The 12165-nt window shown below is 41.8% G+C and overlaps 1 protein-coding gene across 1 annotated transcript in view; it reads left to right on the forward strand.

The window, feature by feature from the left end:
• Positions 1 to 9017, forward strand: part of LOC125285555 — a 25678-nt gene extending 16661 nt beyond the window's left edge. Inside the window, exons 4-6 of the mRNA XM_048230077.1 lie at positions 1965 to 2306; positions 8178 to 8237; positions 8329 to 9017. Of these exons, the coding sequence (XP_048086034.1) occupies positions 1965 to 2306; positions 8178 to 8237; positions 8329 to 9017 (1091 nt within the window). The remainder of the gene's footprint in view (positions 1 to 1964; positions 2307 to 8177; positions 8238 to 8328) is intronic.
• Positions 9018 to 12165: the final 3148 nt, after the last annotated feature.

A 12165-nucleotide genomic window follows, 5' to 3' on the forward strand; every position in this document is an offset into this window, starting at 1 on the left:
GGCTCCATATGGGGGCCTATGGGGTGAGGGAGGTTTAGTGGGGCTCCATATGGGCCTATGGGGTGAGGGAGGTTTAGTGGGGCTCCATATGGGGTGAGGGAGGTTTAGTGGGGCTCCATATGGGGTGAGGGAGGTTTAGTGGGGCTCCATATGGGGTGAAGGAGGTTTAGTGGGGCTCCATATGGGGGGCCTATGGGGTGAGGGAGGTTTAGTGGGGCTCCATATGGGCCTATGGGGTGAGGGAGGTTTAGTGGGGCTCCATATGGGGTGAGGGAGGTTTAGTGGGGCTCCATATGGGGGTGAGGGAGGTTTAGTGGGGGCTCATATGGGGTGAAGGAGGTTTAGTGGGGCTCCATATGGGGTGAGGGAGGTTTAGTGGGGCTCCATATGGGGTGAAGGAGGTTTAGTGGGGCTCCATATGGGGTGAAGGAGGTTTAGTGGAGCTCCATATGGGGGGCCTATGGGGTGAAGGAGGTTTAGTGGGGCTCCATATGGGGTGAAGGAGGTTTAGTGGGGCTCCATATGGGGTGAGGGAGGTTTAGTGGGGCTCCATATGGGCCTATGGGGTGAAGGAGGTTTACGTTCCCGTTGGCCAGCGTTAATGGGCTTGAGTGATCCTCAGTGGCCCCTCTTCTCCTCCTCCCTTCTTCTCCTCTTCTCCTCTTCTCCTCCTCCCTTCTTCTCCTCTTCTCCTCCTCCCTTCTTCTCCTCTTCTCCTCCTCCCTTCTTCTCCTCTTCATCTCTTCTCCTCCCTCTTCATCTCTTCATCTCTTCATCTCTTCTCCTCCTCTTCTCCTCTTCATCTCTTCATCTCTCCTCTTCTCCTCTTCCCTTCTTCTCCTCTTCTCCTCTTCCTTCTTCTCCTCCTCTTCATCTCTTCATCTCTTCATCTCTTCATCTCTTCTCCTCCTCTTCTCCTCTTCTTCTCTTCTCCTCCTCTTCATCTCTTCATCTCTTCATCTCTTCTCCTCTTCATCTCTTCATCTCTCCTCTTCTCCTCTTCCCTTCTTCTCCTCTTCTCCTCTTCCCTTCTTCTCCTCTTCCCTTCTTCTCCTCTTCATCTCTTCTCCTCCTCTTCATCTCTTCATCTCTTCTCATCTCTTCATCTCTTCTCCTCCTCTTCATCTCTTCATCTCTTCATCTCTTCTTCTCCTCTTCTCCTCTTCTCCTCTTCTTCTCTTCTCCTCCTCTTCATCTCTTCTTCTCTCTTCTTCTCTTCTCTTCTCTTCTTCCCTTCTCTTCTCTCTCTTCTCCTCTTCCTTCTTCTCCTCTTCTCCTCTTCCTATTTCTCCTCTTTCATCTTCTTCTCCTCCTCTTCATCTATTCTCCATCTCTTCATCTCTTCATCTCCTCTTCTCCTCTTCTCCTCTTCTTCTCTTCTCCTCCTCTTCATCTCTTCATCTCTTCATCTCTCCTCTTCTCCTCTTCCCTTCTTCTCCTCTTCTCCTCTTCCCTTCTTCTCCTCTTCTCCTCTTCCCTTCTTCTCCTCTTCATCTCTTCTCCTCCTCTTCATCTCTTCATCTCTTCATCTCTTCATCTCTTCTCCTCCTCTTCTCCTCTTCTTCTCTTCTCCTCCTCTTCATCTCTTCATCTCTTCATCTCTCCTCTTCTCCTCTTCCCTTCTTCTCCTCTTCTCCTCTTCTCCTCTTCCTTCTTCTCCTCTTCTCCTCTTCCCTTCTTCTCCTCTTCATCTCTTCATCTCTCCTCTTCTCCTCTTCCCTTCTTCTCCTCTTCATCTCTTCATCTCTTCTCCTCTTCTTCTCTTCTCCTCCTCTTCATCTCTTCATCTCTTCTCCTCTCCTCTTCTCCTCCTCTTCATCTCTTCCCCTCTTCTCTTCTCCTCTTCTCCTCAGATGACCAGGTTGGTGAGTCTGGAGGAAGCGTGCTGGTCCCCTGCATGTGTATGTGTGTGTGTGAGTACACTACAGTGATGGGCGGTGTGTGTGTGTGTGTGTCCACTGCAGCGGATATTGTGGACGAGTCTGGAGGAAGCGTGCTGGTGCCCTGTGTGGCTCCAAAGGACTTCACGCTCCAGAACTTCACGCTCTCCTGGACCTTCAGTCCCAGCAGTGACCCCAGTGTGGACCCCAGCGCTCTCCTGACCTACGACAGTCGCACGCGGCAGACCAGCATGCCCTCAGAGGGCGTGGAGCTGGACCAGGAGCAGGTGCTGCTGGGAAACGGATCCCTCCGCCTACTGAGTCCAGAGAGCGCAGAGAACACGGGTCACTACACCTGCACCTTCTCCGCCCTCCAGACCAGACACCTGGTCCAGACCTGGGTCAACATCACCGACAGGAGTGCAGGTACACTGGAGAGATCAACCCACAACCCACTGGAGAGACCAACACACATCTTATGAGATCAACACACACCTTATGAGATCAACACGAGCCTCATCCTCTACAAACACCAAACTAGAGAGCCCCACAAAAGCACTCTTTTACTTATTTTATCACTTTGCAAAAACAAATGCTGGGTTTCCGTATTTCCAATTGGTTAAATCTATTTCTAGACCAACTCTGTATTTCCAATTGGTTAAATCTATTTCTAGACCAACTCCGGTACTCAGTTTTTGGAATACAAATTCTGTTACAACATCCATAGTTTAGGGCAGGGGTATTCAATTAATCTTCAGCGAGGTCCAGTTACGGAAAATTTCATCAACCAAAGGTCCGGAGCATTATAATGTTTAACGCGCGTGTTTAGGCTATGTATATATGTATGCATGTAGGTATGTATGTGTGTATATATATATATATATATATATATATATATAATAGGATGGATGGATGGAGCCTAGTTGTAGGCCTAGGCCTAATGTTTAATGTGAAATAAAATAAGTAGCCTAAAAGGCAACATTCGAAATGAGGAGAAATAAGGCAAGATAAGAGTAATTGGGGAGAAAAACTGAGTAGCCTTTTTTAACGTGAACTTAAAAATAAAATTTGAGCTGAGACAAGGATGGATATTCCACAGCTGGTTCCTTGAACCCATTAAACAGCAAGTTTAATTTTATTTTTTTAGTTTTTTTATGTTGATCAGAAATCCTGGAAACCCAGGAACATCACGTTGTTGGGCAGTGAATGCATAGCTTAACTAGATTGTGGTGGATCAATCATATTGCCTTCTGAAATCGTAAAATATTCTGTGGTCTCAGTTCACTGTTGAATGGGCCTAGCCTATCCTATGCTTGCTCAAATATATGCTTTGTCTAGTAGAGGTGCTTCAAATTGGCGCTTTTTTTAAAAACTGCCTGTCTCAGAATATGTAGAAGAGGTCCAGGGCAATTCCGGGCAAAACTTTCACATCCATATTATGGCGTTTACGGACATTGACAGTTTTGCGTAAAGTATTCCCCCCGTGATATTATATAAAGCTCTGTTCTCGCTGTCTAGCCTTCTCCTCTTTGACCAATCGATGATTTGAAAGATAACTTACTTATCGTTAACTTAGATATCCATCTGATTGTTTCTCGTCCATAGTAGGCTACTTTAATCACTGACTCGACTTTATCAGAATTCACAGATTTCACTGGCTGAGTAGCTTCTGAAGTAAATGCTGTTATCCTAACCAACGAAACATTTAGCGCAGCTTTGAAATCTTACGTGAAAATCTAAATTAGGCTATGGTCCGGGTCGGGATAGGATCACGTCAGGGTCTGGACTCGGACCGCGGTCCGCCATTTGGTGACCCCTGGTTTAGGGGCTAAGTAGCCGTGACCATGTTTTCCCTGAGTGGTCAGTGTGTGTGTGTGTGTGTGTGTGTTGTTGACAGACGAGGACCACCGTGTGTGTAAGAGGTCCTGGTGGGGGACGGCCGCCTCCATCTGTGTGTTTGTTGTCACCATGGCAGCAGGAGTGACCCGCTGCTTCAGGATGGGAGGTGCGTACTGTGCGAACAACCGAGAGAAAACACACACACACACACACACACACACAAATTGTGCAGGCTAAGATGAGAAAACACACACACACACACACACACAAGGTGTGCAGGCTAAAATGAGAAAACACACACACACACACACACACACACACACACACACAAGGTGTGCAGGCTAAGATGAGAAAACACGGTGCACATCATAGGTGCGTAATAATCTCATCATAGGTGCGTAATAGGTAAACTCATCATAGGTGCGTAATAGGTAAACTCATCATAGGTGCGTAATAGGTAAACTCATCATAGGTGCGTAATAATCTCATCATAGGTAAACTCATCATAGATAATAGGTAATCTCATCATGCGTAATAGGTAAACTCATCATAGATGCATAATAATCTCAAACTCATCGTAATAGGTAATCTCATCCATAGGTGGTAATCTCATCATAGGTTAAACAATAGGTAAAACTCATCATATAATAATCTCATCAGGTGCGTAATAGGTAATCTAATCATAGGTGCGTAATAATCTCATCATAGGTGCATAATAATCTCATCATAGGTGCGTAATAGGTAATCTCATCATAGGTGCGTAATAATCTCATCATAGGTGCGTAATAATCTCATCATAGGTGCGTAATGGGTATCAAGGTCATCATGGTAAAACTCATCATATAATAATCTCATTATATAAGGTGTAATAGGTAATCTAATCATAGGTGCGTAATAATCTCATCATAGGTGCATAAAATCTCATTATGGTGCGTAATAGGTAAAACTCATCATATGGGTCATAGGCGTAATATAATCATCAGGTGCGTAATAATCTCATTATAGGTGCGTAATAGGTAAACTCATAATAGGTGCGTAATAATCTCATCATAGGTGCGTAATAGGTAATCTCATCATAGGTGCGTAATAATAGGTGCGTAATAGGTAAACTCATCATAGGTGCGTAATAATCTCATCATAGGTGCGTAATAGGTAAACTCATCATAGGTGCGTAATAGATAATCTCATCATAGGTGCGTAATAATCTCATTATAGGTGCGTAATAATCTCATCATAGGTGCGTAATAGGTAAACTCATCATAGGTGCGTAATAGATAATCTCATCATAGGTGCGTAATAATCTCATTATAGGTGCGTAATAGGTAAACTCATCATAGGTGCGTAATAATCTCATTCTAAGTGCGTAATAGGTAATCTCATCATAGGTGTGTAATAGGTAAACTCATAATAGGTGCGTAATAATCTCATCATAGGTGCGTAATAATCTCATCATTGGTGCGTAATAGGTAAACTCATCATAGGTGTGTAATAATCTCATCATAGGTGCGTAATAGGTAATCTCATCATAGGTAAGTAATAATCTCATTATAGGTGCGTAATAGGTAAACTCATCATTGGTGCGTAATAATCTCATCATAGGTGCGTAATAGGTAAACTCATGATAGGTGCGTAATAATCTCATCATAGGAGCGTAATAGGTAAACTCATCATAGGTGCGTAATAATCTCATCATAGGTGCATAATAGGTAAACTCATCATAGGTGCGTAATAGATAATCTCATCATAGGTGCGTAATAATCTCATTATAGGTGCGTAATAGGTAAACTCATCATAGGTGCGTAATAATCTCATTCTAAGTGCGTAATAGGTAATCTCATCATAGGTGTGTAATAGGTAAACTCATAATAGGTGCGTAATAATCTCATCATAGGTGCGTAATAATCTCATCATTGGTGCGTAATAGGTAAACTCATCATAGGTGTGTAATAATCTCATCATAGGTGCGTAATAGGTAATCTCATCATAGGTAAGTAATAATCTCATTATAGGTGCGTAATAGGTAAACTCATCATAGGTGCGTAATAATCTCATCATAGGTGCGTAATAGGTAATCTCATGATAGGTGCGTAATAATCTCATCATAGGAGCGTAATAGGTAAACTCATCATAGGTGCGTAATAATCTCATCATAGGTGCGTAATAGGTAAACTCATCATAGGTGCGTAATAGGTAATCTCATCATAGTTGCGTAATAATCTCATTATAGGTGCGTAATAGGTAAACTTATCATAGGTGCGTAATAATCTCATCATAGGTGCGTAATAGGTAAACTCATCATAGGTGCGTAATAATCTCATCATAGGTGCGTAATAATCTCATTATAGGTACGTAGTAGGTAAACTCATCATAGGTGCGTAATAATCTCAGTATAGGTTTGTAATAGTTAAATTTATCATAGGTGCGTAATAGGTAATCTCATCATAGGTGCGTAATTGGTAATCTCATCATATCGTAATAGGTAATCTCATCATAGGTGCGTAATAATCTCATTATAGGTACGTAATAGGTAAACTCATCATAGGTGCGTAATACTGTAGGTAAACTCATCATAGGTGCGTAATAGGTAAACTCATCATAGGTGCGTAATAGGTAATCTCCTCATAGGTGCGTAATAATAGGTGCGTAATAGGTAAACTCATCATAGGTGCGTAATAATCTCATCATAGGTGCGTAATAGGTAAACTCATCATAGGTGCGTAATAGATAATCTCATCATAGGTGCGTAATAATCTCATTATAGGTGCGTAATAGGTAAACTCATCATAGGTGCGTAATAATCTCATTATAGGTGCGTGATAGGTAATCTCATCATAGGTGCGTAATAGGTAAACTCATAATAGGTGCGTAATAATCTCATCATAGGTGCGTAATAGGTAAACTCATCATAGGTGAGTAATAATCTCATCATAGGTGCGTAATGGGTAATCTCGTAATAATCTCATCATAGGTGCGTAATAGGTAAACTCATCATAGGTGCGTAATAATCTCATCATAGGTGCGTAATAGGTAAACTCATCATAGGTGCGTAATAATCTCATCATAGGTGCGTAATAGGTAATCTCATCATAGGTGCGTAATAATCTCATTATAGGTGCGTAATAGGTAAACTCATCATAGGTGCGTAATAATCTCATTATAGGTACGTAGTAGGTAAACTCATCATAGGTGCGTAATAATCTCAGTATAGGTTTGTAATAGTTAAATTTATCATAGGTGCGTAATAGGTAATCTCATCATAGGTGCGTAATTGGTAATCTCATCATAGCGTAATAGGTAATCTCATCATAGGTGCGTTATAATCTCATTATAGGTACGTAATAGGTAAACTCATCATAGGTGCGTAATAATCTCATTATAGGTGCGTAATAGGTAATCTCATCATAGGTGCGTAATAGGTAAACTCATCATAGGTGCGTAATAATCTCATTATAGGTGCGTAATAGGTAATCTCATCATAGGTGCGTAATAGGTAAACTCATCATAGGTGCGTAATAATCTCATTATAGGTATGTAATAGGTAAACTCATCATAGGTGCCTAATAATCTCATTATAGGTACGTAATAGGTAAACTCATTATAGGTGCGTAATAGGTAATCTCGTCATGGGTGCGTAATAATCTCACTATAGGTACGTAATAGGTAAACTCATCATAGGCGCGTAATAGGTAAACTCATCATAGGTGCGTAATAGGTAATCTCGTCATAGGTGCGTAATAATCTCATCATAGGTGCGTAATAGGTAAACTCATTATAGGTGCTTAATAATCTCGTCATAGGTGCGTAATAGGTAAACTCATTATAGGTGCGTAATAATCTCGTCATAGGTGCGTAATAGGTAAACTCATTATAGGTGCGTAATAGGTAATCTCGTCATAGGTGCGTAATAGTTAACTCATTATAGGTGCGTAATAGATAATCTCATGATAGGTGCTTAATAATCTCATCATGGGTGCGTAATAGGTAATCTCATCATAGGTGCTTAATAATCTCATCATAGGTGCTTAATAATCTCATCATAGGTGCGTAATAATCTCATCATAGGTAAGTAATAGGTAAACTCACTCATCATTATCATTTTACATTTCCACCCCCATCTCTACCTAGGATCTTGTTCTCACATATTATATCATCAAATCATCTTTATATTACACTGTCATCATCATCTAATTACATCATGATAAACGTTACATCATAATAATGGTTTATCACTGTCATGTTATTAGTAACAATAGTCTGATAGGACTAGATGCGTTCCTTGAGTGATTTTTTTTATAACAACACAACTCCACAACATTGGCTGGTGATTTTTATGTATGGCTATGTATTGCTACGTATGTCTGGAAAGGTATAATTGAAAACGAAGTGCACAAGACTAGCTCAGAGATTACATCAGAGTTTATCTACATGCTCCAATGACCTGTATCATGGCTTCCACAGGAAGCCCATCAGGACATGCAAACGGAGGCAAGCTGGTGAAGATCAGCATGTCTCAATTAGGTAATGTCATCATTCAAGGCCTTCTATTTTCATTGGATAACCTGAGGAGTGAGCCTGAGTTTCCCTAACCTCTGCAGCTCCTGTTTTGCAGATGTGCCCATGCTGGCTCTCCCTGGCACAGATGCCACTGGGTCGGATGGCACAGATGCCACTGGGTCGGATGGTTCTGCTCTGAATGATGGAGGCGGTCTCCGACTCCACGCAGCCAGAGATGACCAACATATCACCCAAGGACACACAGACCGCGGCTCTGGCGACTTCCAGAGACATCCGATCCCTGAGTGTGGCGCTGCAGAAATAGAGCCATCAGGAGGTGATGACCCAGGAGAGTTTCTGAGAGGAAGTGATGTAACAATCCCTCCAGAGTTTGGAACTGATTGGCCAGACCCGCCTGTGCCAGGATGTGATGCCGGAACGCCATGCGCACCAGGAAGTGAGTCAGTTGGGCCAGGTCCAGGGGACAGTGACCCAGCAGTCCATCAGCACACTGGAGGTGGTGAGTCAACACCACAGGTAACAGGAAATGATGTCACAACACTTCACACAACAGGAAATCATGTGCTAACTCCTGGCATGCCAGGACAGGTGATGGTGATCCACTGCGAAGCAGAAAGAGCTCCGAAAGACCAGACGCAACGACTCAGCTCCGCAAACTCTGACTCATACTTCCTGAAGCTGGCTCTCTTTCCCTCCCGTAAAGACATCATTCCCAACATCCTAGAGGGCGACGACAGCGTCTTCATCGTTCCTGAGCAGTTTCAAATCAACGGGTTCAGGTGATGGATGTAGCAAAACAGCGTTAGGACTTTTGAAAGACACCTGAACAAATTTCCTACAAAATACTTCAAAATAACCAGAAACCATTTGATATTGTATCTGGCACCAAATAACAACGTAATAGTATTCCTGAAGTTCCATTAAGGACATTCATGTGCCAATAACATACCTGCCTATCATATCATCTTAGCCTGTGATCTTGTCATGTCAGCACAACCCCAGAAAATTAACAAGTAGTGTCTTCTCTTTTTCCATGGACGGGACTGGTCACTCAGACTAGTCATTTTGCTGAATGCTCATTCTCAAAGTAAACAAATTCAATTAAATTAATCAATTCAGCTATGTTTCACCAGATTGTATGTATTGCGTAGCATAAGGACTCTTCTGCAGATAAGCATTATTTATGCTAATATTTTTTAGATATGCAATCATTTACAGTAATGTGCAGCCAGACATAGGAATGCCAATCATACAATATTTCAGTAGTTTAGCACAAAGGATTGGCACAAATTCAAACCCAAAACGGTCATCAAATCAGTAGGACAATAAGAGTATGTGTAGGAGGGCTTTAGATTCTGGCCAGTTCATCTAATCATCTGCATGTGTTTTATTCTGTTCATTTTATTTTTATTTATTTTTTTTACAAATACCAGAGATAGAGCAATAATATTGCTCATATTATGTGTTTTACTCCTAGTCATTATGAAGCACTCTGTTATTTCAAACTGCACTTGAAATCCATCATTCATAATCAAAAACATTCATAATAAATATGTCACACAATTGTAGTTTGTAGCAATACAAGTCCCTTAAAATAACCAGATATATATGTGATCAGTATTGCAAATAAGGGACTGTTCGTTATTTATAAACGGGGCCACCGGACGAAAATAGGGGAGGGTCATGTCTTTTTATTCTTTGTTGAGGGGAGGGTCACCTTTGTATTAATGAAAACAGCAAAAAATCAAAGTGGCTTGTTTGATTGTTGATTTCTGTCGTCATATAACGTTCTCTTTCGTTCCATAGCTCTGTCGACATTGAACTATGAAAGTAAGGGAGATTTCCCGAGTTTCTCACGCAAAATACGGAAAATGTCAACATCGGTCCCCACGTTGGAAGGGTTGGAGCAACAAAGTAGCCTACTTTATTCACGCCTAACAGCCTATATCCATTTGGTCAACTTTATCCAGCCCTAAAAAAGCTAAATTTAACTTTGGTTTACTTGGAGTTGACCGTATAGCCTAACTTTAAACAGTGTGCATGCTTAACATAAAGCATACTTGTGCTTCATTCATCCACACATCCAGCTCTTCAACGGTTTGACAAGCATTTCTACCAATTGACCTTGTTCCTGCCCATCTCTAGCTTTGCTGTCTCCATCCTTTCTGTTTTTGTTGTTTGCAAAAAATATAGTATTTATTGGTAACCAGCAACAAGTGCAATTTGTTAATCACTGTCATTCTCTATGGCAAGCCGTTCAAGACAAAACGTCTGTCAATATAACACCTCCACGTGTAGATTTTTTACTTCTTCAGGAGTAAAAAATAGACGTCTGAGCGTCAGACGTCAATTTTTACGTGTGCCACGCCGCGCCAAAAACTTTTCGTCTGGACGTCAGAGGTAAAAAAATGGCGTCTGGGTGATTTGCTGCAATGCCAGAGCCTTTGTGCCAGAGTAGACACAGCATTGGCTGCTGGAAACAGGAAATGCAGCCGCTATAGTTGCAGCAGAAGAAACAAGATGCCAGAGCAATGTGCAGCATATTCCTGCTCAAATCGGCAGACCATCGCAAACAGGGCTCAGGGGATTACTTTTCACAAGTAAGATTTAACATTATCGTACTATTGGTTGTATTTTGTAAATGCAATATTACCAGAGAGTTGAAAAGGAGCAAGGATCTTTGTTATTGTATGTAAATCGTAGCCAGCTAGCTAGGCTACTTGCTAGGTGTTCAGGTGTTCACCCGGCTATGAACTGAGACTTGATGAGTCATATTCCATAACACTGACTTACATTACAACTGACACAAGAATGCTATTGTAGAAATGAATAAAATATTACTAATATAACATTGGCCGGCGAATTTTACACAAGTGGCACATACTGTAGCCTATTATCGGGCAGTTGCTACTTGTAGCTTAGCTAGTAATAAGTGTGTTGGTGGTAGCTTCACTATTTCCTGAATAAAGTAACTTTTCAATAGCTTAACTTCTTTATATGAAGTAGCTTGGCCAAACAAGCTACACTTTTGTCATGTGAAATTAGTACAATTTAAAGAAGCTTCCTATGTAGTGAACTAGCCTACTGCTGTGTTTGTGTTACTAAGCTTGCTACATTTGACTGGGGTGGTAGTTTTGTGTAGTGAAGTTTTATTTATGGCAGAGTAACTGATAGTTTAGTTAACTACAATTCCCAAGTAGCTTGCCCAACACTGTATAATGCACATGTAATTTACTCTAACAAAAATAAGATGCATCTCAAATCCCTTTTTATTCATTTATTTATTTTATATCTCCCCAGAACAACTGCCTTGCTCAAGGACTACCACGAATGACCTGAACAGTCTCCTCACACCCCTGGAACTGAGGAAGGTGTAGCTCTACATTGCATTACTGCAGGGCATCTGCTAGACTGTGACTGAATATTTGATTTATGAGCTCCACCTTCATCACCTTTTTGGTATGGCAACTGCTCTGCCCATGACCGGAAAGCACTGCAGAGGGTGTGAAAACTGCCCAACGCATCACCGGTTCCTCACTCCCCTCCATCGAGGCCATCCAGGGCAAGTGATGCTTGCGTAAGGCGCGCAGCATCATCAAAGACTGTTCTCACCCCAACCACAGACTGTTCACCCCACTCCCCTCAGGGAGGCGTTACAGGTCTCTCTGCACCCGTAACCACGTAGCCTACTTGGAATAGCCTACCCCTCAGGTGTCTGAATGGCTGATCTCATGTAAATGTTTATGGAACCTTATACACTATAGTATATATACACTCTTTTGATCCCGTGAGGGAAATTTGGTCTCTGCATTTATCCAAATCTGTGAATCAGTGAAACACACACAGCACACAGTGAACACACAGTGAGGTGAAGCACACACTAACGGTACCGATCCACTTGCATGACACTTCATTTTGTCGTGTCGCATAG

This window comes from Alosa alosa, chromosome 2 (assembly GCF_017589495.1).
Source record: "Alosa alosa isolate M-15738 ecotype Scorff River chromosome 2, AALO_Geno_1.1, whole genome shotgun sequence".
Classification (NCBI taxonomy): domain Eukaryota; kingdom Metazoa; phylum Chordata; class Actinopteri; order Clupeiformes; family Clupeidae; genus Alosa; species Alosa alosa.